This window comes from Caloenas nicobarica, chromosome 15 (assembly GCF_036013445.1).
Source record: "Caloenas nicobarica isolate bCalNic1 chromosome 15, bCalNic1.hap1, whole genome shotgun sequence".
In the NCBI taxonomy this organism is placed as follows: Eukaryota; Metazoa; Chordata; class Aves; order Columbiformes; family Columbidae; genus Caloenas; species Caloenas nicobarica.
The window spans coordinates 7,814,871-7,840,113 of record NC_088259.1 but is presented as its reverse complement, the minus strand read 5'-3'; the positions used below and the strand labels follow the sequence as shown (position 1 = coordinate 7,840,113).

Below are 25,243 nucleotides of genomic sequence, written 5' to 3'. Positions count from 1 at the left end.
GGGAAACAAGGATTTGGCAGCCAGGTAGCGGCTGCATCTGCTGCTTTGGCAGCTGCAAACCCGCTTGGTCCCGGAGCTGCCTGGATACCATTGCAGCTCCATGCCCGGACGGCAGCCAAGAGCCTGCTCCCATTTCCCTGTGCTCGGGGGCAAAACAGCAGGGAGCTCCTGGGTTTGGCTGACCACACACTTGGGTGTTTAAGCCCCGTTTCCAGCTCTCCTCACTGCCACTGAACAGTATTTTTGGCTCACGCTGACACACACAGAGAAAGCCAAAGGGCAGTGCAGAGGGACTGTGCAGCAAGCAAGACCTCCAGCAGTCAAGCACAGGCTAATCTTAGGTCTCCCTGGTCAGAAAATATCTGTTCCAGAATTATATTTAGGCAGACGATTAGGGACCCATTGGCCAGCTACCCTGAGAGGCCAGGCAAGAGGCATCAGGTTCCCCCTGCAAGCAAAAGAGCCAGGTCAGCTGCCAGCGCCGATTGTGCTGAAAGACCAAGGGCACCGGCTTAATCCAGCCACATCCCGACTTACAAAGCTGCTAAACACACGGATGCTCCCAGCCCTTCACTTCCGTTGAACACAGGGGCATGCTGGACCTCCCAAAACTCTATCTGAGCCACAAATGGTCAAGAAGCCTTTCAGCAAACGCTGCCCTGCCCGAGCTGACAGGGCAGCCTGGCAGCCAGGCTGCGCCACGTCTGGCTCTTGGCATCAACCTCCTCTGCAAAACTCAGGAGACGCAGAAACAACCTCTTGTAAACTATTTTGGATACATGCTCGAAAAAGTGAGAGTACACAGTTCTGGCGCTGCTGCTTCCAGCAGTGAGACACATCCCTCTGATTACCAAAGGGAAAAGGACACGAGAGGTTGGAACAACCTGTGTCCATAAAGCCAACTTGCCCGTCGAGCAAGGGAGCAGGTACCTTTCGGCTGGCTGTCCAAGTGCTCTGACCTGGCCACAGGAGACTGTAGGAATTGGGCTGGCAAAGCTCCCATCACATCTACTCATTAACCCTCCTGCTCTAGCAGGGCTATGATGGCTCACAGTGCGGACCGCGGTTCCTTGAACCTTGTCTCCCTTGAACAGAAAGGCAAGAGGATTTCTCTTTTAATAGAAATTATTTTATTAAACAGGATTGACAAACCACTGTCCAGAATCCAAACAAGCAACTCTCCTTCTGAAACCATTTTTGCAGAAAAATTACCCCAAAAAGCCTGGTTCTTACTGCAGTCATCTTCTTAAAAGTAACTTTTTATCATTTGCTTTATAAAAGGAAGAAATTCACTCTCATATCCATCTAGCTAGCTCTCTCTCTATAGGTGTATATATGCACCACATACCTTCAGAGATCAGTCTTTTACTCAGAAGACAAATAGGGAAGCCCAGAAAGAATGGAAATATTCCCAGCACGCAGTCGCTGCTGGCTGAAACTGGACCAGTCTCACACACTGTCCACGGTCATGGCGACCAGGGCCCCTTGTCAAAGGCAACTTTTTGGTACAGTATCTTTGGAGGAAGCACCTTGGCAGACCCCTGGGATGCTAAAGCACACCACACACGCACGTAAGAAAATGATGGTCTCCTCTCTGGATGCAGAAGTGAAAATACTAGAATGCACCAAAATCACTTCGGTCTGACTTCTAGCCAATGTTGTGGTTGAGTGAGAGAAGCAACTGAGACGGGACCTGAGTCAGCACATCACATTGGGTGCTGGCTTATTAATGTGCTTATTCAGTTTTAATAGTGCCTAAACATTAAATATTCAGATTTAAAAGTGCCTCAAGTTGGGAAGAGGGCAGAATGGTTAAAACAGGCAATCAATCATGGTTTTTCCAAGTTATAAACAAAGATAGAGGAAGAGCAAACTGCAGTTCACAGGAATTCTTCAGGATGAGTATAAAATTGGGAAAAGTCCCAGAAAGCAGATTTTGGCCCAAAATGGTAAAAATATGTTCCAACTTCCTATACATGCGGGAGCATGGTCATGGCCAGCTGTGAGCACAGTTGGAGCCTGAGCCCAAGGTGTGCACTTCTGCAGCAGTGCCATCGGGAGGCCTGATAGATGGGAGTCCTTATCCAAGAAAGGATGCAAAAAAAAAAAAAAAAAAGTATTTTCTTTTTCAAATGCCCTTTGGACCTGTGCATGGGCAAGAGCACCAGCTTCCAGTTTGTTCTTGTTCCAGTCTTGTTAGTACAAGACTAACCCTTCATAAATACAGCTGTGGCCAAACCTTCCTACCCACATGGATGGGAATAAAGCCCATTTCTTAAGTGCTGACTCCCTGTCAGCGCCAAAACACCTTTCTCCTAGGAAGGTTTAGATTAACCCAGGCCACAATCACAGTTAAAGGTGGTTGTTTCTGCACTGCAGGCAAGGGCTAGGCAGGTCAGATTGAGCAGGGGAAAAGGGGGGTGTGGGGGGGAAAAGGCAGGGGAAAAGGGAAAAAAAAAAAAGAAAAAACCCCCAAAAAAACAGAGGAGGTTATTGTGTTCTTATTCGCAGTTCAGAAAGACTGGCGGATGGAGAAGGGAATCAGGCCAGGAGGTGGTTTCGGTCTGCCTGCACGACAGCAAGATAGGAAGCTGGATATTCATTCGGGAGAGAGTTTGTGGGGTGATAGGTGGGTGTTATGTGATAGCCCAATTCTGCTGAGCACTGTAAGGGTGAACACAGGGCTGCCAGTAACAGAGGCCGGCTCTGGGCACCTTCTCGCAGTGCTCCCACCAGCACAGAGGAGTCGAGCACACAGAGAAGGGCCACAGCTCCAGGCTGGCTGCAGGGACAGGTCACGACGCGCTGGGGTCCATCCCGTAGGCTGCGTACAGTGTGTTGAGCAGCTCCTGCTTTTCCTTCTCAGGTAAGAAGCTGGACTGAGCTGCGTTGATGTTCTGGGGAGGCAGAGGGGGAACACAAAGGAGACATTAAGACCCATCAGACACGAATGTGTGGTTGGGCACATCCCAACATCTGGATCTGAGCAGCAGCAGGCAATGGAGAGTGCAAAGTTTCCACTCCCAGATTCATTTCCATGGCCTCGTTTTACAGGGCAACTGCTCTGGCCCATCACTAGCCACAGTCCCAAGAGGAACAAGGCAGGCACAAAGCAAAGGTCTTTAAATACTTTGGAGTTTTTAGATCCACTCCTACACTCCCAGCCTCGCTTTGGACAAGAGCCTCTCCCAGCACGGCGGTGGTGGCAGCCTGATGGGACACAGCCGGGCTGTGCAACATAACCTGCTCATCTGGCTTGTGCAGAGATTTTTCTTAATTATACAGCAACAACCTGGCTTCTGCAAGAGCAGGAGGGGACAGCTGACAGCAGAGCAGCTGTGGATCCAGGAGCCCAGAGCTCTCCTTGTTCCTCCTTCCAGACCCAGGGAGCGATGTCTGCAGGAGAAAGGGACTTATTCCTCCAGCCAGAGCTCCGAGCAGGACTGACACTCTCTTGTAAAGTGCATCCTGCATTTCCCAATCCAAGTAAGTGTTTTGGGAGACATGTAGGTGAAAGTGCCCAGCACAGCTCTCATTGCAAACCAGGAAAGCTTCCCCTGCTAACCAGGTAAGTCCAACTCCCAATCGTTACCGTCTTTCTGTCTTGGGTGAGAAATTAGAAAAATCACGACACACATATGACTGCATGTGCCAAAACCAAAACCAACAGTCACTTTGTTTCCAGCTCAGTTGTTGTATGCTCATGTTATACATGCAAAAACTGCAAGCACTTTTGTAGCTGCTGAATTGTGCTAATTTCTGGGCCAAACCTTGAAATATTCTACCTACAATTCCAAATCCAGAAAAAAAGCAGCAGGCACCTTCCTTCCCTCCTTCCTGCTAAGAGCTGCTGTGAGGACATCAGAAGACAATTTCCACTCTGACTTGTCACCCATCGAGCCCGGTCAGCCCAAGCGATGCAAGCCCTGCAGAGCCCCCCCTGCACAAAGCAGCCCTGGGATCCTCCTGCTCCCCCAGTGCTCCCAGCACCACTCCAGCCAGCTCAGCAGCCCTCCTCGCCCTCCTGCTTACAAGGCCAATAAAGGATTTTCTGATTTCCATTGAAAACTCTTCAAAGAAAGCAAGCAGGTTGTTCTGGGCTGCCCCAGGACTTTAGCAGAGCATCCAGCCGAGGCTGACTCACCACTCTCTTGAAGTCATCCTCAGTGAAGCCCATGTAGTCCTTCACTATGCTGTAATCCTTGTCGATATTGGAGTTAAAGATGAGGGGGTCATCCGTGTTTATGGAATAGTTAGCTCGATCCTTCCTAAATCTGCAAGGAAATCGGGTTGAACCAGTGGGTAAAACACTGGATGTGGCACCGGTCGTGCATTTCTCAGAGTAAAACACAGTAAAAGCAAAGACCCCACAGCGGTCCCTGCAGCTTGCGTTGCTGGACACAAACACGGGGCTTGGCTTGTCTCAGGACCGCTCTGCACTGATCTGTGTCTCCAGTACAGCAAGGAGCAGAGAATCTCTTACCTCGAGGTTCCACAGCCTCAGCTCTCGCCCACAAACCAGGGCCAGTGGCTGGTGTGCAGCACCCCGTGCCCCACAGCTGGGGGCGGGGGGGACAGGACAGCCTCCCCGAGGGACCCCCGCTCCCCCCCAGCTGCATCAGACCCCTCTGTGCCAAAGGACAAGGATGTGCCACATTTTCCTAAGCGGTTAGATGTGTGTTACCTTTGTAAAGCAATAAAGCACCTACAATCAAGCCAAATACAGATTATTTAAGATTGCAGGTAATTGAGAAGTCTTACTGTGTTACTGGGTGTTTCCCAAAGTCTGGATGACATGCTCCAGTGAGATAACTGGACCAAGGGCAGACCTGTTCGGGGGAGTTAAACATGAAAACCGTAATCAACCATGCAGATCTGAACCCCAGCTGTATATGCAGATAGCTAAGCATGCTGGTAAAGCCAGATACAGGTTTAGAGCTTTGTTCACAGCCACTCCTCAGCACTATACGTCGACACAAATACCGACAGCCTGTGTGACAGCGGCAGGAGTCAGTGGGATATTTCCCATGGCCAGTCAGCCAAGAGCCATGCTTTGACCACAGTTAAGAAAGCACTGGCATTAAATATATACATATATATTCCATATATTAGTTGGATACACCCATTCTAGGGAAAAGCCAAGGAAACCTGACCATGCACAGTAACTCCCAGGCACTTCCACCTCCCAACCAGACAGGCTTCTGATTTGTGGGAGGAGGAGCCTACAGGCTTGAGGTATATAAATTAGTGAATAAGCCCTCCAAAATTTATCCTCAGCCAGAGCAGGATCCATTCCTCTGTGCTACACACCTCCTGCAAGCTGCTGTGCGCACCAGTGCTCCTTGCAGCAAAGGTCCCGGCACACAGGCAGGTGTCCCCACCATTTTTGCTGTGGAGCTTTGGGCACATGGGTTCAACGGCAACGTCACCACACATATGGTCAGCACTCGGGTGTCAGGTTGTGTCCCTGGCTGTAGCACAGCCCAAACAAGAGCTGATTTTCCACCCAGACAGCAGCTACCTGTCTGTCACCCTCCTGCCACACACGCCTACCTCGAAATGCATCTTTGCTCTCAACAGCTCCTTGTAGAGCTCAGGGTCCTCCAGGACATGGTATCCATGGCCAATGCGCTCAGCCTTCAGGAGATAAACTGCCTAGAGAACACGAGAAAACCATGTACAGCCTGAGAGCACCTGCTCAGCTCCTGCCTGCCCAGAGACCCCCGCCCCACCACGGGCGCAGCCCACGCCACCAACCCAGCTCCGGGAGGTCCTTCCCTGCGCCATTGAGGCCAGATCCCCAGCGTTTGCTCTCCTATGAAGTCCTTCCCATGAAGGACTGGGGTTCCTCTCTGCCTGGTGCAGGGGATGCGGGGGCACTCCCCACCCCTGCCCCAGTCCCTGCCCTGAGCTGGGCACTCCTCATACCTCCTTGATCATGGCAGGCGGGCCAGCCTCCCCAGCATGGACAGTGCGATGAATCCCGCATCTTTCAGCTTCCTGCAAAGCAAAGGAGGACACACTCCTGTCCCATCACCTGCAGCAAGGTCAGCCGACCCTTGGACCAGCACCGCCCTTGGGGGCACAGCAAGCAACAGGACTCCGTGCAAAGAGCCCCCAAACCGTGAACCCTGCACCCCGAGAGCTGCGTGCTCACCGCTGTTGCGCAGGCTGCGAGAGAAGGGCTCGGCAATGCCAGAAGCAGAAAACCTTAGAAAGCCTGGTAACATTCCCATGGACCCCAGCCAAACTCCTCCAAGGCCTTTTAATACCGGGTGAGCTCACCCCTGTCTCCTCTCCAGACACTTGCCCTTCTGCATGAACATTGCAGCAATTCCTGTCTTTGAAGCCTCTACGGTTTTGGCCAGCTGCAGCCGAGTGGGAGAACTCGAAAGCCCCCGGGGCAGAGATGAAGCGATGCTCAGACACCCAGCACCTCCCTCCTGTAAGGGGCGGGGGATGGAGCCATCCTGGCTGGGAGTACCCTGCAGGTGCAGCTTTGGGAACATTTCGAGATGTTCTCCATGGCCACCCTGAAAAACCCGTTGCCAGGGTGACCACAGATCACCCAAGTGTTGGGAAGCGGCACAGCCTCGAGGGGAGCCCAGCTCCTGCCTGGCCGGAGAAGGGTCACCCAGCCGGCAGCGGCGGGCAGGCTGCAAGTCGTGTCTCGCAGCAGATGCTCTTCCCAGGCAACTCCTTCAGAGCTTTTCAATCACGATTTTTTTCCAGTTGCTTAATTTTCAGCTCCTCACGTGCTACAGGCCCAGCAAAGGTCAGGCCAGGCTCTGTCTGGGACGTCTACAGAAGAGCCCTGTGTGCATCAACCTGAAAGGCAGCCTATGCTCCTTATATCTGAGTGTTGACTTTTCCCAAACAGCTAACATTTTACACTTTCTAAAATAACCACATCCCTCTGGCCAAAGTACTAGACTGAGAAGAAAGAAAGACTCACACCAGCACTGAGATTTTCCACTTGTTTCTATTGGGTATGAAGACAAACCAGAAACTCTTGTTCCCCCTCTCCCAAGACAGGTATCCCTGACTATCCCAAGAGCTGGGGATGCAAGCAGAGGGGTCGGGAACACCACATGCTTCCCCACTAACCCTCCTGGCCACTGAAGCCTGACGTCCCCATCCACTGCATCCAGGAAGAAGCTTGTGTCCAACATGCATCCATGGGCACGTCTTCCCTGGAATGGTTTAATCTCTTTTTCAACCTGTTTGTCTGATGACACATGGTGCCTCCCTTGACTTCTCTTCCAAGAACCACTGTCTCCTTGGACATAGCGGTCCCGGGATCCTTGGCTGTATGTTTCTGCCCTGGTTCTCCTCCGCGAGCAGCAGCCACAGTCGAGCTTTCGCCGTTATTCGCTCTTTCCTCCCCAGCAGCCCCCAGAGCTCCCAGGCAGAACGTGCCTGCCCGAGTGACTCCACAAGTCTCTCTGATTTCCCTGGGTGCATTCTGTACCCCATGGAGCAAAGCAGCAGCATTTATGGGGATACACTTCCCTGCCCCGCAGGCCAAGGGGGGCAGTGGTCAGCAGCGGGGTTTGCTTCAGCATCTGGGAGCCTGGGCGAGTCCCTGGCACAGAGACAGATGGAGGAGTCTGGACCTTGGTACTGCCCACACACTAGGGCAGGATGAGACACGTCTGCCGGTCGGTTAATAAAGCCCCATGCCCCAGTTTATAACCACTCAGTTCATCCGGCACAGACAGATCTTGTATCAGCTCCTGCTGATGGAAGCAAAGACCCCGAGAAAGCCCCATGTCATTTCTGACCTGAGCACTGCTTGCAAACCACCATCCTTTTCGGCAGCGATCGTGCACAACCTCCTCTCCCACTGATGCAGGGACCAACAACCCCAAGCTGCCCCCAGCACGGAGGAGCGAGGCGCGAAGCTTCCCCTCCGAGCTGCTGCAAAGCTCCAGGTCTGGCGAGAGTCTTGGATCCGGCTCCTGAAGCCATTCCAGTGTCTGCACTTGGGATGATCGGATAAAAGCACTTCAAGCGCCAGCTTCTTCTCTGCTCCTCGGGTGATTTCTGCCAGACTGGACAGGCCAGTCTCTTTCACCCTCGGCCGTGGTTTTGCTGAGCCCCAGGGGCAGAACCCAGTGGGAGCTGCTTTGGGGACACAGGCTCCATGTCACTTGTGTCACACTCAGTGCCACAGGGTAGCGTGCCAAGCTCCAGCTCTAAGGCCATGTTTAAGCAATGACGCTTGCCATTAATCATTTAGGAAATATAAACAAATACTTTTGCTATTTAACAGAACATTTTTAATAGCTGCAATGAATTTTTAAGCTGTCCCAGCTGTTTGCAGTCTGAATAACACACTGTGTATCCCCTCATGCACATCTCCTCAATATATGTTTTTCTCATAATTTCTTTTAAGAAACTTATTAAACAAACCTCGTAAGCCTTCTTATGCTCGGAGGAATTCTCCACCTTCACATTCTCATCCCCAGCCAGGTCAATGGCCACCACAGAGTTGTTTCGATACTTCTTGCAGAGCTCCACCACCTCTGGAGACCAGCCTGGAAGAGACAGCGTCAGGGTTCAGGAGAAAGCATTGGTAAGAGTCGCACCTTCAGCATTTTTCTAAACAAATCCTGGTCATATAAATAGAAGGCTAGAGCTGTTTTCTTTGGCCTTTCTTCAAATGTGATGCTCACAAAGAAAGCTAACCTACTCTTAGAAAGGTCTGCCATCTTCAGGCAAATAAAAGCTGCCAACTGATTAGTCCATCATCAATCAAAGGGAAATCAAATTTATTTACCAGCTAGAAAGCTGCTCTCATCAAGAAAAAGGAAAACAGAAAAAAACCTGCAAACACAGTGGTGACCCTGCAGTTGGCCCAGGGTAAGCTGAGTGCACAGCCCAGGTGCTGTAACATGGTGCGTGTGAGAAATCCCTCAATTTGCTCCTGAGCTTCCACCCCATCCCTAAGCTGGGCAAGGAGGGGAAAAGGAAGAACTGGCCCATCAGACTTGTTGTGTCATGGAGGAGTTCGGGCTGGGGGTGTCTCTGGGGGATCCCTATGGGACACTCAGCCCTGCCCTGCCGCAGAGCATCCTCAGCTCCCCAGACAAGATCCTGGATGCTGCTGCTGGTGGGAAGGAGCTGGTCAGGAATCCTGGAAGGCTGACCTTGAACAATCACCATTTTATCTTTTTGGTATCAGTGAGAAAGAGATTAACAAGTGGCCAACAACCAGTTCAGACCTATCTCTGATCAAGAGAGAGGACAACCTCAGAGAAAGGACATGCGTCTGCCAGCTCATATAGCACCTACCCTTAGCAAAAAGGCCAACAAACAGAGATAAACGGTAGCGTTAATAATTAACAGGCCCCTGCTGTATACATATAATCCCAAAATCACACAAACACATAAGAAAATGTGTACAATTTCATCTTTTTTTAATCAGTTTCGAACTCACCGGGTTAGAGCTATTATTTTATTAACAAGTTTAATATGAGCTAGTTCTGGCTGGCATCTCTGCCTTTCTCTCAACAGTTCATAAATTACAGGGCGGCTTCTCATGGCGCAGCACATCCCAAATGCAGCGCTAAAGACTCTTGTTTGTGTGCATCGCTGGCTCTGGGTAAGAGTTGGTGCCCTGGGACACAGGCACAAGAACATCAACTTGGTTGTTTGCAGGAGCGATCCCTCCTGCTGTGCAAGCACATGTTCCCTCCGTGTAAATTTAAGGTTCAAGTCTTCAAAGTACTGTTGGACGTTGATTGTGCAGGCAGGAAAAAAACCCAGTCTCAAATCTCCCAGTTTCTAAGAATATAATTTTTTCACATTTCTAGACAGAAATTAACCGTGTACTTATTAGCAAAAATCTTTCCACCATCTACCTTACTAAGCCTATATAAAACTGTTGTGAGATATGAAGATATTAATAACAAAGTCTTCACATGGAACAGCTCCTGTCATACAACTTTGCTCTAGCTGCATGTTTCCCTAAAGGAAGATGCTCACAGAACTCAGCAGCCCAATGAAACACTGGAAACTGGGTTTTCTCCCTATTCTGGGTCACAGCACCTGCTACTGACAAAGTTCAGAGCTGCTGATTTTATAAAAAAAAACATTTTATATGTGACTTAAGTATATTTTACTTGTGCTTTCAGCTTAAACCAGCAGAGACTGCAGCCAGTGTCCCAGGGTCCAGGCTAATGAAGGAGGATGCTGCTGTAGCAGCGTGATCACGAGCAGGGGCAGCGTGAGATCTCATGCCTGGTTCTCCTCCTGTGACCAGCTGGCCCAAGGAGAGCCAGAAAAGCCCACTTTGTCTAGCAAGACCCTTCAGACACTTGTACCCACAGATCTCGCATCCAGTGGGTGCTTTCCCCATAGTTAAGGGAACAGAGGAAAAAACTACTCATTCTCAGCCCTGTCTGGTCCCATGTCAGACCCAGGGCTATGGACTGCAGCTTTCCCCACATTTTTGCAGGGACCTTAACCCAGAGACCATCACCCCCCGCCACGCGCCAGGGAAGGGGAGCAGGGCAGCAGGGGAGCTGCAATACATTACTTGGCATATGGCGCATGCAGCATAGAATAGACCTGGCTTTGATGCGGAAATCCCTTTCTCCATCCTGTAGTCCCTGATTTACGAGGTTAACGACTTCATCTGGAGTGAGGTCTCCCCTGCAGGGAAGAAAAGCCATCAGCGAGAGGCTGGACACCTGCCAGGGAAGCAGGCGGGAGCTGCGGGTCCAGCCCAGCATCCCCATGGGACACTCCACGCAAAACGTGGTGTCCCACTTGCCTTAACATCCAGAGGAGCCTGATGAAACCACCCAGAGCTGCAGAGCACCTTTTACACCCATGCTGTGCCCAGATTTACCAGATATCAGACACAAAAGCATGCAAAGGTGATAGTAAGATTTAGAAAAGCCTCAGTGAACTGGACGCCAATCCTGCCCGAGCAGAAGAACCCGCTCTTTGCCAGAGCATCTCATTAGGGCACATAACTGTCTGCAGCCAGGCAGGGGCAAGCACGGGGGCTCAGCACACATCACAGCACATTTTGCAAGGAGCCACAGAGCCCAGCACTGATTTAGTCAGAGGGATGACAGGTAAAGAAGGGATTGGATTGTCAGCCCCCTCCCACACTGCCCATTGTCTCTGCCAGCTCAAATCACACTTTGCGTGCAGGCAATTCACATCCAAACGCCGCTTTCCCTCGCGTAGACGTTGGCTCCAGCCACAAGTTTAAGCACAGCTGCTCTGCACATGCAGAATTCGATGCCCAAAGCAAGGCACATTAAAACACAGCAGCACGCAGAAATATCTTAAGAGGAAAAATCCTGTCAATGGGGAAGAGAGGTGCTCACTGCATTGGAGGAGAGAGAAGGTTTGTTGGTTATAACAGACTTCGAACACGTGCTGGCCGACCAGCACGGGCCATACCTTCACCATGCCCAACTGGCCACCCCCCAGCTCCCCGGCACGACGGGACCACTCACTCGGTTTGGCCCCAGGGGATGGGATCCACACGGCAGTTGGCCAGGAGGTGAGGGCTGTACCGGATCTCCACGTAGATGACGCCTTCTTTTGCTTTTGTTTCCACAAGCTCATATGCGATCCTCCTCACCGCCTCGCGGTCACCCCTGCAGGGACAGCAGCGGGACCTGTCACCAGGACCTGTCACCCAGGCATGGGCGAGGTGACCACCAAGGCTGAGCAACGCTAGCCAAGGGCTCCTGCTAACGGTTGAGGGGGAAGAAGCAAAAAGCAGAGATACTTACGCAATGGCAGGCATGTAGTGATTAAACTTCTCCAGAAATTTGGTAAGTGTCAGTGGTGTTTTGTAGCTGACATGCTTCAGGAGGTCATCAACAGTGCTGCCGGGGAGCGGAACCCCTCTTTTCCTGGAAATGAAGCCACGCGTTACTGATGGGGAAGGCTATCGCATTTTTAATCAGTCCATTTCATACAGCAATCGCATCTTGAGCTGGCAGCACTGAACGCCATTTCCTCACAAAAAAGATATGGCACACGTTGTCCTTCCAAAACCTCCTTGCAGACGCAGTCCTGAATCTCAGCGGGGAGAAAGGCAATCCAAAACACAGGCAAAACACAAACAAATCAAAATACAAGCCCAGACTGACCGGGCAGGAACACAGCCAGAGCACATTTTAAGCTTAAGAAGGAGTTCATCTAAAGAGTCTGGATTATTTCTTGGCGCCTCCTAGTCCTAGCAGCAGAATTGCCAAAATTCTTTAGAAAAGTTAAATTTCCACTTATGCAAGTTCAAAGGCTTGAAAAACCACGGAGATGCTCCCAGGCCCAGGATCACACATATAGGAGTGTTGTGGTTCGTGAGTTTAATGCCGCAGCTCCTGTAACTGAGCTGGTTTCCCAGCCCAACATCACGGTGGCATCTTCTCTGCTGGGGACACCTCCCGCACAGGAGCAAATGGCAGTCCCAACAACCGCTCTCACCAACGGGATGGAGATGGTAAAGCCCACCTACACTCTTCCAGGAGGGAAGAGGCCATTTGTCCCCAGAGCATCTAGAGTCCCGGGTGGGTGGAGGTGTCCCCAGCGGGGTGGTGGCCGGGCTGGAGCGGGCTGTGAGCCGAGGATGCTATAGGCTTCACCACCCCCACTCCACGGTCTGTCACTCTGCCCATGAAAGCCAACCTAAATTAGGAATAATAACCAGACATTCGTTTTCAATCCTCTTTTCTGCCACGATTAATTACAGCCAATGGCTGGATCTCTCTGCTAATAGAGACAAAACGCCATAGACGGCTTTAGCGTCCTGATGCCAGCAGTGGTCCTGATGAGCAATCTGCAGGGAAACAGCCCAAATGACCCTGCTCCTGGGCCCAACAAACACTGCTCATTCCCAGCTCGGGCAGGGAGGACACCAGTCCCGTGCTCAGCCTGCACACACCATCTGCACAGATGAACTTGCTAGCGCTCGGCTGGGGACATTCATCTCTGCAAAAGCATCAGTTTTCCTCCCTGCCTTGCCCTTCCCACAGCACCGACACGCGAGTCTCTGCTCCAGCAACCAGCCCGTGTCTTCCTCCACCTGCCCAGGGAAAATTTCCTACAGCAAACCATTTCCCTGACCTCTTTCTGTGCTTTCCGATGGATTGGCTCCGCGCAGCCAGCAGCAGCAGTGCTTTGGGATGATCCGCAGTGCTGACACGCTGGAGTTGGGTCTCTGGTTGAGGGGGTCTGGGGGATCTCCACAGCATGGCTTTGGGAGCTGCTGCTGCCCCATCCAACCCGCCTGGCAGCTGGGAGCCTTCCCACAGCAAAACTGCCCCAGGGGAATGTGCTCGTCCTCCCCGGCACCTCCGCATCCTGCCCAGAGCCACCTCCAGCCACAGGCAGCACCACACGCACCGTCGCACCGCAGACAAGGCACCTCTCCTGGGGATGCCCAGTCCCAGGAAGGGTTTGCCATGGCTCTGAAGCCTTTGGCTGGGCAACGGGGGCTGCAAAGCCTGACCCAGACCTGACAGAATTGGAGTCAAAGCTTCAAAAAAACAGCTGAGTTCAGCCACTGCCCAAGGGGGCTTGTGCATTCCAGCAGCATTGGGCTATTTCTATATGGTCAGCCACCACCTGGCAAATTTATTTCTAGCTCTTTAGCTTTAAAAATAGACCACAAGCAGCTTTCTGTGTCCAGGGTGAGGTTATTGAGGCGGTCCCCTACACTGTCCTGCACTGCCCTGTTGCTTTCACATTTGCGCGCACGCTCGTTTTAGAGCACATGAATAGCACAGCCCTGCTCCAGCCCCGCCAAGGGCAGTGCCCAGGGCTGGCAGCCCTGGGGGATGCCAGGGCTGGTTAAAAATAAGAGGGGACTTGGCACACGCTCAGGCAATGAAGGTTTCTGCCCTAAGCAAGAGAGAGGCACAGGGCATTCAGATGGCTGGTGTCTCCTGGGCTGCAGGGCTCCTTGAACCATCCCAGGGGACTACAGCGGCATTTTTCCTTCGCTGGCAGCAGGGACCCAGCAGAGCCCCAGGGAGTGAGCACTGACTCTTCTGTCCATCGGGACTTGTATTCCAGCCCTGAAGCCCACCAGCAGCGTGGGCAGAGCCAACAACCTGCAACGAATGAGATGGACATCTCCGATCCACCCTTTTTACTCCAACTACACTGCAAAATATACGGCCACTCCCAGCAGAAAAAGCTACTTTAGATAGAATATTTCCCGCTAAGATGGCCCTGCCTTGGAGTCTGCTGGGCTCACAGGATGCCCAAACTGATTCCCATCCTCCTCAGAACTGATTTCCTCCTCAAAGTACCAGAGTTGCCCCTAAGAGCTGTCTCCCTGAAATCTTTAAGCTCGCTGCTTTCTCTGTCCAAGGGTATTTGCTAGTCTCCATCAGCTTTTTGAATAGCGACAGCTGGAAGAAGCCTTAAGTTATTTTCCTTACAACTGAGAAGCCAGGTCCTCGCCCCAGTTAATCATTAACCCCGGTGCTTCCTACACAAGCTACGCTGAAGCAATGAGATGCATGTGGGCTCTGTCAAGGACACAACCTCTCTTTAAGTCACTGCCAAGTGCTTTCCCAGGTCACCCTCACATGAGCACGACTCCTTGGGTGCCGGCAGCAGGCAGACACCTGCGGTTCAGAGGCGCAGGGCAGGGAGCAGCACCCAAGCTGGTTTTTCCTCCCAAGACTGCGGTACGGCACCACCACCAAGACGACGCTCCCATGCTGCTTTCATTTCACTTGCTTTTGCAATTAGGAATGTAGAAAAAGATGAGAATACACTGACTCTGCCCATTCCTAGGTACACCTCAAAGGCAGGCATCTTATGAGACCCCTTCTCTACTTTTCTCACGGAGGCTCCTCTCAGCTTGCCCAGCTCCCAGGACCAATGCCACCTCCCCCTCGCTCCTGCTGCAGGGATGCGCTTTGGGAAGCATTCGGCATCCTCGCACCGGGCAGCCGGAGAACCGGTCCATGCAGAGGTGAGACCAGCACCAGCCAGGTCTGCTGCCTGCACAAGCTCTTCTGTTGCAGAGCTGGACAAGAAGAAGGGACGATCCTTTTGGACTGCAGCTCCCAGAGCTTTTTTTCCCCCCGCCATGACTCACCTGCCAAAGTATAGGATGGTTTCTGGTCTAATGGCTCCGTCCAGGTGGAGATGAAGTTCGACCTGCAGTAAGAAAGAGAAATCGGTGAGGTGCTCAGAGCTGCAGCAAAAGTTTAGAGAGAAGCAGCAGGTGCTAACACAGGTATAAATGCAGGAAATATAAGGACAAAGTCATGACAAGAAAGTACAAAAACATTTATAAGATATCATCATTATAAAGTTTCTTTTTCAATATCTATTGCCTAAGTATTTTCTTATTGCTGCTGCAGCTCACGCATTTAATGGATCTTTAGAAATTTAATGTGTTTCCAGTAACTTTCAGGAACTGCCCTATCTGTATTTAGCTTGCATGGTTTGGAGTTTGGGATGAGTGAAAAAAAACAAACCCCAAATACCCTTGGTTTCCAGCTTGCTCCTTCTTGAATTCACAGGCACCCAAGCATCAATTAATTTGCTAAGAGGCATTACACAAAAACTTTGACTTCACTTCCAAGAATCAGCTCCTGATATATTAATTACTTGGTATTATCAGAGCTCACAGGCTTTCTAATCCTACATGTGGAGTCTGTCCCGTGGTACAAGATGATGTAAAAAACAAAAACAAAGAGTTGTCCTGTAGACCCAACAAGCTGGTTTCAAAATAAAACACCTAAATTTTGACTCATTAAAAATGGCACAGTGACTCAGATCTCTTCACTCTGAAACCTGGTTTCCTGATTACTGCTGAAACAATGGATTTTGGAGAAATAGCCCCAGAAAAGCAAAAGCAAGCTTTTTTCCATTAGGGAACTGGGGCTTTTGGAGGAACATGACAAATGTAATTTGGAAGTTGAACTGGGAAGGAAAATATTAGCTGTAAAATGTTTCAGCTAGATTTTAATATTTCCAGAACTGTTTTCTTTTAAGCAATAGAATAGCTTACAAAATACATAATTTAATCTTTTTTTAATGAAACTGTAGAGCAGCAATTTAATTCATGAAGTTCTTGGTAGTTATATCATTGTGCAAATTTTCCCATGTAGATGATTGCTGCAGGATGCTGAGGGCAAGAACTGAGTAGGAGGCAGAAGAGGACTGGATATTTGCATGGATAACTAAACCACCCAGGGTTACTAATTAAAACCCACAAGCCCAGCGTCAGGTTATGTATCAAACAATAACTACGAGGAGCTGGAAGAAAAACAAGTAAGCAGTCCCTAAAAGCAGGGCAATGTGTAGTTGTCCATCTCTAGATCCTTTTGCTCTCCTCTGAAGCATCCCCCAGCAGCTGATGTGAGCTCCATCGCTGGCCCGGCTGCCTTAAACACCAGAAACATCCATCTTCTGACCCACGGCCAGGGTTTTCATTGACCGCTTCTGCTGCAAAAGGCCACCATAGAGTGGCCATGAAGCCACCACTGAAATGCTGCACCGGTGGGATGCAAAATGCATGTGTCCAGCTCGGGGCAGCTCGAGCTGCTGAGGCTGCACTGTTGCCATCAGCTGGCCCGGGGGTTATGGATATCCCCACTGACACTCCTGCTAGCAGGTTGTAAAAAGATATCCCCGTCACTTCTCCTACCCTCAAGACATGATCTGAATCTACACAGATAAAGATTTTTAAAGGGCAAAAGCTGATCTTTCCCCTCACCTCGAGTTATGCAATCCTGCTCACGAGGACTAAATGTCCCAAGAAGCACCAGATAAAATAACAGACTATGGACATGATCTGCATCGCCAGATGTGGATGCCTGGCACGTTTTCCATGCTTGAGCTCCAATTCCTATTTCAAAACCATGCAAGCTCCATTCCTTGAGGTTTTCGACAGCCCTTGCGACCTTCTGATGGAGTTACAGGCTTGAAACTTGCTCAGTCTGGGTATAAAAACCAAGCGACCCAAACCTTCTGGGGTCTTCTCACTCCAAACGTTTCTCAAGCATTTTCTGCAAGAACATCCCAATGTGACACCCCCGTTGATGTGAAAGCAAATTCAGTGGTGTCCTTCACCCATGCAAGCCACCTCCTGCTGCTGCTGCAGGCGAGATGCTTGCAAAGCGGCAAGGTTCCTCTCCAACACCAGCAACAGGCTCGACCTCCACTGCCATGCATTTCTTTGGGTCTGGAGTGACCTGAACTAAGTGCTAAGAAACTCTTTTGTAATGCTACTCAAGCCAAAACTTCTTGGGGTTCCTCAACATCAGCGCTTGGGGGAGTCGCTTTGTGCAGCTGGGAACTAATCTAGGCAACTTAGGTGACGCAGGGACATCCAAGGGCAGAAGCAAAGGTGTGCCTACAGGGCCTCCAGCACAAGCCGGCCCCAGATAAGGATGCAATCAGCAGCGGCAGAAACAGCAGCTCAGCTCCTGTAGGCTCCTCGTTTGCAAGCCCCGCGGGTTTGCAGGTTGGCGGGAGGCTGCAGGTCTCCTCCTGCCTGTTTGTTCTGGGCAAACAAAGCACAACACTTTTCCAGATACAAGTGGGTGACATGACCTTGCTTTAAGTCAAGGAAAGTACCCAGATAAAGACGAAAGGCTTTTCTCTGAACTGCGGCTCCAGGAGATGATGCCTGAGCAAGCAGAAATAAAGCGAAGGCAGGAGCCCAGCGCCCCTTCCAGGGCTCTGCTCCTCGGCACAGAGGTCCATGCACGTGTGGTCTTCCACCCCAAACCCTCTCGTTTATTTGGAGAAGCAGCCTGTGCACACAGGTTAAATGGGGATCTCGACACTTGGTCCAGGACGCCAATAGCACCACATGCTGCACCAGCACTGGAGCCTTCAGCCCTGCTGGGACCAGCCACGCTCTCATTTCTCACAGCAAACCTGGAGTCGGGAACGCTTCTTCTGATGAAAAACGAGAAAGCAGCAGAGCTCTCACACGCTTTCCTGGGGCAGCAGCTCTGCTCTTCCCCCAGCTGCAGCCAGGACACTGGGGGTCACCTCTGTGTAGCCACCATCAGCCCTCCTGCACCTCCACAGTGCTGCAGCCGGGAGCGAGTCCACCAACCCCATCAAAAAACCATAGCGCAATTCAAAAAAATCTCCAAGTTTTACTAAAGAGCGGTCAAAAGCCAGAGGAATTAGTTCAAAAGACATAAATGGCCATAAATTATGCGTCCTCAGCACAGACAACCCTCAGCAAGGCTGTCAGAGCAACACAAGCGCTTTCCATTTTCATGCAAAAGAAGTTTTCGCTCAACCACAGCACGTGACTTGTTAGTGCAGATATCAGCAAGTTGGTTCAGATTATAAAAAAGGAGAAGTTTTAAGGGCTCTGGCTTGACTTTTCTCTTCTGGAAATATTGCAATGTTTTCTTTGAAACTTAATAAGCTTCAAAACTAAATCCAAACACAAAATGAGGTACTTCAAACAAGTATGTTTCATCCAAAGATCAAGTCTGATTATTTTCAATTTAGTGAGATTAAGAGGAAAAAGTTAACCAAACATTAGAAGTATTTTCAGCTACAGTCAACCCAACAGAATTTGTCTATCGCTCTACAGTTTGCTCAGCAGACCATAGCAAAACAGTTAATTGCTCAGTTCACCTATTATGGGGCATAAAAAGTACCATCCAAGCTAAGGCACTTGAGAAAATTCCTGTATTAGGTGGTTTTAGGTTTTTTTTGGTTGGGTTTTGGTTTTGTGTTGGTGTTTTGGGTTTTTTGTGTTTTGTTTTAATTTATATTTTGCATCCAACAGCAGAGCAACACCAGCTGCTGGGGAAGCCGGGTCTGACCCCAGAAGCCCCTGTTCCCATCCTGCTCCCTGCAACACGGCTCAAGGCACACGGGAGCCACAGGAGAAAGAGCCACATGTCCCAAAGCCCCTAAGCTGGGGCTGCCCATGGGGAGAGGAGCCAGCAGTGAGCCAGGACACCATCCCTGCCCGGGTTGAGGAGCAGAGAGGGAGGAGGCCAATGGTCAACATCCAAAGAACAGTAGTCTTTTCTGCTCTTTTATGGCCTGCAATAAGCAGGGTTCAAAGTCGCCCTCTGGCAGCCCCAGCAGCTCCCAGCTCATCCCCCACAGCTGCTGGGAGTCAGCGAGTTCCTGAAAAACATAAAGGCAGCCCTGGCCCCACATTCCACCAGGGTTCGAAGCTGCTCCAGTTACCAGAAACATCTCTATAACACAAAACTGATCATTCCCAATGGCAGAGGGTCCAGGGGAATGAATAGGACCCATTAACTGACTTCAGACCCATTTTTTTTTTTCCCCCAAGCCTGACTTAGCAGGTTCACAGGACTGAAAAGAACTGCCTGAGTCAGGCAAACCAGTCTCATAATTGCCAGTAACCAGACAGCAGAAGCCTAATCTTAGTGGTCAAACTCTGCATGGTTTTTCCTAGGTGTCTCTCTTCAGCATCCCACTCTCCCACACACTGGAAAAGTAGGAAGAAGCACAAGTGAAAGAAGAACTTAACTTGCTTCCTTCAGCCAAAAGTTTAAAACCACTGGGGTGAACCACCAGCTTTTGTCCTTAGTGGAGCTGATGAAACACCAACATCTCCCAAAATTGAAGTAGCCTTTAAAAGGCTTTAACCATGAGCAGATGCCAATGCATCCCGGATTTTCGTATCAAGGTTTGTCTGCTATTGCACGGGTCACTCTCCCCATGAGAGAAACCTCACACAGCAACAGAACAAAGCACAAATCGATCCATGCACACAGGCTTTTCCAAGCACACTAGACATTTCAGGTGCAAGCTCAAACAGAGATAGATGGCTTGGGAGTGATAGGAGATGCAAACAGTAACAAAACAAACAAATTACTTTTGGATTTTCAGAAGCAATCTTCTATTCTGGGAGAGCCACACACAGTTGCCACCACTCAGGTTCCCTCGGAGCAGGACCACCGTGACTCTTACATTACTTATCTTTATCTCCTCTGCCCTGTTCCCTCACCGCCCACCAAAAGCCCAACCCCACCTGGCGGCACCAGAGCCTGAAGGAGCTGGGCAGAGAGAACCCGCTCCCCGCACACCAGCTTACCCAGACACCAACCTGCGCGCTGAGCTGTCCTGCAGCACAGCAGCGCTCTGCCAGCTGTACGGGGTTATTGCTAACCACATCTGTCTCATCATCTTCCTTCTCAACATTTTTTAAAATCTGATAAATAAACATATTACCATATGATCCTACTTGAGATGTATTTATACAGTGCATGCTGAGAATGAAAGATTGGAGTACCCTCTGAGAGCAGTTACCAAGATGGTATCTGAGTAATAACTGAACTAAATGTTTAAGAGAGAAAAAAAAAAACCAAACAACGCACCACAAAAAACCCTAAACAAACCCACCCACAGAACAGCAAAACCAACCCCCAAAACAAAAACACAAGAGAAAACATTTGTTTGAGTCAACCAAGGCAACAGTTGCAGCGTTCACGTTTTCCCCAGCCATGCTGCCAGCTCATCTCCCAACCGAGGCGCAGAGTGACCCAGGCCGGGTTCTGGGATGTCCCCGCAGCGGGGAGCCGGGACCGGCACCGCTCCAGCGCTGGGACACTCGGGGTGTCCCGGACACCCGGGGCAGCTCCTGCGTGTCCCTGCGGGGCGCACCGGGCAGCAGCAGCACCGCCGAGTGACACCTGAGGCCACACTCCCACGGCTCAGCCGCCGTTCCCCGGGCATGCCCCAGCTCCCACCCCGCTGCACGCCGCCTCCGCACCGGGTCGTGCCCCAGCTCCCCGCCAGGTGCATGTGCGGCGGCCGGGCCCCGGTGCACAGCAGCCTCCGCACCGGTGAATGCCCCCTTCTCAGCCCCGGTGCACAGCACTTCGGCCCCGGTGCATGCCCCGTTCCCAGTCCCGGTGCACGACACCTCGGCTCCGGTGCATGCCCCGTTCCCAGTCCCGGTGCACGACACCTCGGCTCCGGTGCACGCCCCGTTCCCAGTCCCGGTGCACGACACCTCGGCTCCGGTGCATGCCCCGTTTCCAGCCCCGGTGCACAACACCTCGGCCCCGGTGCACGCCCCGTTTCCAGCCCCGGTGCACAACACCTCGGCCCCGGTGCATGCCCCGTTTCCAGCCCAGCGCCTCCCCTTCACCTTGGGGTCCCCGAAGACGCGCACCCCCCGCTCCATGCTGCTGCTCCGGCTCCTGTTCTGCTCTGCCCGCTCCGCTCCCCCGGCCGCGCTCGCCCGCCCCCTGCCGGCCCCGCCCCTCCCTGTCCGGACCCCGCGCCACCGGCTGCCTCCTGCCGCCCCGAGTCCTCGAAATCCCGCCCGGTAACGTGCCCTCCCCGCCCGCCTTTCCTTCGGGAGCCGAGAGCCGGGCGGGGTCCCTCCTGCGATAACATCGAAGGAAAATCTAACACGACAAAACAACAGCTCAGCCCGTAGAACTCGAATGCGGTCTCCAGCTTTGACTGCAGCCTTGAGCCAATGCAATAATATTTTTTTAACCCAAAGGGGACTTAATTGTTCAGTCTAGGAGCAATCATCCCTCACCCCCTTTCCTGCTCACAAAGTTGCTGCTCAGTGACTCACTTGTTTTGTCCAATGACTTTTCAGACTTGTTTAGTCCATCATACACCTGCTTTCAGCTCCTGCAAACTCATGCTCAGAGTTTCATTTCTTGTTTTTAGTGACCTGGCCACATTTTATGCTCTCCTCTGCCTCCTGCCTTCCTCTCCCATTGACAATGCACACAGCTGCCCACTTCACTGAGGGACAGTGGGGCAGAAAGTCCTGCTCGTACCCACCAAGCGTGGTTTCCGTGGTACTGGAGAAAGCAGAGCTTTCGGCCACTCAGGTGTCAGAGCACCCACAAAGTCACTTGCACACAACATTTAGCTAAAGGCAAATCTGCAAAGTGGAACCACCCCCCAGGGTGGGCCTTGAGGAGCATCCCATGCAGCCCTGGGTGAGAGGAGATCCAAGCTGCCCAGAAGGCACTGAGGAGGTGGGTGATGTTTCCAAAATCACCACAGAGCCAAGGACCACAGTTTCGTTCTGCATGACTGGAGCTCACCTGCCCAGGTGAGGCCATCCACAGACAACAAGCCATGCCTGCAAGGAGCCATGAAGATGAAAATCACTATAGCAATGCAAAATAAAATTAATACTTGCTCTGGCATGTAAGCGGAGAAAGCACTTGGGGCTGTAGGCATGAACACTACCACAAACAGTTGGAAAATAAAGTTTCCTCTTCTTCTGCAGCTGCATTTACACCAGAGGGACACTGTGGAAGGTGGCAGCAGGGGATTAGCCATGCCGGAGTCACGCCACGCTGCCACCCCAGCATGGTGACATGGAACAGCCCAGGGGAGTGAGCAGCCTGAAAGTGGGGGCTGCGACTTGCTGCTAACACTGCTTAGTAAATGCAGAACATGCTACACACTCGTTGCTCCAAAGAGAAATTTCACCAGGGTCCCTTGTCACTCCTCCTCACCTTTGCTAGGAGACCAGTGATGGAATTTCTGCCCCAAAGCCAAGTAGGCATTGAGAAAACAGCAGTTCTTCAGCTCAAATCCCAAGGTCATTTGGGCATGTGCACTGCAGCACAGCCCATGGGAAAAGGACAGAGCTTGACTGGGGAGGAAAGTTCATCAACTTGTTCTCTTTTATTAAGTACCACCTTTCAGAGGTGCCCTGACTGTATCTATACTATAGAGATGAAAACACATTAACCACAGTTTACTGGCAAAAATATTCTTTACGGAACAGTGACTGGCAGGGGAAAGTAAGTGGTAGTGCCAAGCCGGGTGCCAGCATCACTCAGGGCTTCCAGAGCCTGTGGGATGGAGCAGTGCTGAGCCAGCCTCATGGGAAAACAGGGGCAAAAAGCAGCAGGTATTTTCTGCACTAAAACGTGTGATTTCTGGAGTCGCCAAAGGTGACATTGTTCCAGGCTGCCAAAGCTTCACCAGTGCTGAATTTGAGTAAACTGCCCAGGTATGCATAGAGGGTCTGGGCAAAAATAAAATGTTTGAGTGCACAAATTAGCAACTGGGTGTGAAAAAATCCCATATCTGGCTCACATGGACCATTTCACCTACACATAACAGGCTTTTTTAGCAGCCACTTAAACATCTGTTTTGCCTGGAGAATGTCCCCCAGCATCACATTTTTGAGGTCTGACTCCTGGTTCAAAGCAACTATAGCATAAATGCTCCCAGTGTGAACACATGGTGCTTTCTAATGGTCTTCTGTGGGCACAGCCTGACTCAATGCACCATCTACCCTGCGAAGACAGAGGTCACTTAGAGCCTTTCAGATTAAAGGAAATTACCAGGTAAAAATAGCATGTGGGTAATTTTCTGCTAGGAGAATTGTTGTTAGCAAAGGTCAGAAAGAGGCAAATGGAGCCAAACTGGCCCCATCAACTGGGAATGGTGTGGTAACTGCAGTTTATTTTTTTTTTTCTGCTTAGCAAGTACATGTGTACTGTAGACTCAGCTCTTTCCAGGAGTGTCAACACCAGGATCACAGTGCATTCATTGCATGCAACTGTATTATGTGGTTTTACATGTTGTGGGTTTTTACAAAAAATATATACAATGAACAAAGTCAGCCCCAACACCATCATAAAAATAACACTAACCTCACCTTTTATTTTGATGTTTTCCAGCGGATGTTGATAGATAATCCAGGCAGCCGTTAAAGTTGCATGATTCTAAAACCCTTGGCAGTGACTTGGCCCAGGATTCTTTATCAGCACATTAAAAGCTGATACTTTAAAGCTCACTCAGTTGATTTCAACAACTGAAAACTGGAGTAATTGCAGCTACTTATCAATTTTTAGATATATGTGGCAAGAAAATGTTGAGATAAGAATTCAACAAGAGATAAGACAAATGTCAACCACTGCAAAAAGCATGAACTGCGCTCCCCAAATACCAGTTTCACTAAAGCACGCTGTCAGCAGGAAAGTTAATCCTTCACCATAAACTCCCACAACACTCATTCAGAAGCACCAGGTGGGACTGGATCAAGAGGTATGTGAAGCAGAAGAGGCACAGTGTTACCCTCAAACCTGATGACACCCACAAATGCGTTTTGGAGACAAATCAGCCACATGCTTTCAGGTTTGAGCCTTTAAAACAGAAACACGGGAGACTATGAGACCCACTCGCTGCTCCGTTGCAATAAATATTCCTGCTTTGTAGAGAAGCATTCATATGATCCATGCAGAGCCTTCAAAATAAGGCTTGGGCTGATTTTAATTGTCCTGACCCCGATCCACTTTATCCATCTTTACCAGTGGCTTAATCAGGTGGTTGCAACAACTGCTGTACTGTTGATATCAAATTAACGCTTTCTTATGGTGAAAACCACACCTTCCTGCAGCCAGCAGGCTCAAGAGGAACACCAATCTGTTATTTAATGGTTGATGGTGACTTCCCACCTGGGAAGCCAGAGAGGCACTGGCAGGGACCTCTGTTCCACCCAAACCTTTGCCTGGTTGTTTTTGTTAGCCCAACACTTCAGACCTCATTTGCTTTCCCTTCGGTTCTGGCCAACCCTTGAGTCACTTGTAAAGACAGCCAGCCCTGTGCTGGGTTCAGCTTCGAGGAATGGCAATTTTGAAGAGAAGACCATACCCCTCTGTCCCTTCAGCATGACAGATGGTCCCCAGAGCCTCACTGTTAGGAACAGAACACAAACCACAGCCTGGGGAGAAAACACTGTTGTGAAGGGCCTCTGTGTGATTTTGCTCACTCTGTTCACCTAGCTGCCCTGAGTTCAGAGCCTCTCCTGACCTGTGCAAACAGAAGGAGGCAGCAGCCCCAGCCAGGAGGATGCACATCTGGGCAGCTGCAGGAGCACCAGCTCTGCTGCTTCCCCAGGTGCCACACACTCACAGGGCTGGGAGGTGCAAGGGGCACCTCAGGCTGCATCACACACATGAAAGCCACCAAAGGCCATCAGGGAGGGAAAGAGGGACAGGGACACATTGCATGCCTGGGGTGGTCTGGCCAAGCACAAGGCACCACAGGAGGATGCTCTGGGAGCATCCTGCAGGAAGTGACTGCTCATCTGCCCAACCTGCCCATGGCTCTGCTCTCTGCTGTTGATTATTTATCTTTGGTATTTGTAGGACAATCCCATGCAGCAAAGCAGGGGTAAAACCGATCTTGGAAGATATTCCAATGCTTATTTCCCAGGGGCTGTATCAAAACCTGCTCCCTTTCTCTTGCCTCCCCAAGACCAGCTGTGTGTCAGAGTTGCTGACAC

The 25,243-nt window shown here is 50.8% G+C and overlaps 1 protein-coding gene across 1 annotated transcript; it reads right to left on the bottom strand.

Annotated features, from left to right (window-relative positions):
* Positions 1-1,132: 1,132 nt before the first annotated feature.
* On the bottom strand, positions 1,133-21,187 carry ADA (adenosine deaminase). Its single transcript, XM_065645918.1, has 11 exons — positions 21,113-21,187; positions 15,089-15,150; positions 11,763-11,885; positions 11,481-11,624; positions 10,544-10,659; positions 8,416-8,540; positions 5,929-6,000; positions 5,554-5,655; positions 4,762-4,829; positions 4,145-4,274; positions 1,133-2,897 (listed from the first exon to the last, which is right to left on the bottom strand). The coding sequence occupies exons 1-11, from the start codon at positions 21,146-21,148 to the stop codon at positions 2,796-2,798; spliced, it is 1,080 nt and encodes a 359-aa protein (XP_065501990.1). The 5' UTR covers positions 21,149-21,187; the 3' UTR covers positions 1,133-2,795.
* Between the last annotated feature and the right edge of the window lie 4,056 nt (positions 21,188-25,243).

Excerpts from the sequence above, each read along its gene's own strand:
- ADA (XM_065645918.1), bottom strand. The coding sequence starts at position 21,148 with ATGGAGCGGGGGGTGCGCGTCTTCGGGGACCCCAAG. Across the intron at positions 11,625-11,762 it reads CACTACATGCCTGCCATTGC|GGGTGACCGCGAGGCGGTGA; the intron begins GTAAGTATCTCT and ends CTGTCCCTGCAG. Across the intron at positions 4,275-4,761 it reads GGGAAACACCCAGTAACACA|ATTTAGGAAGGATCGAGCTA; the intron begins GTAAGACTTCTC and ends ATTTCCTTGCAG.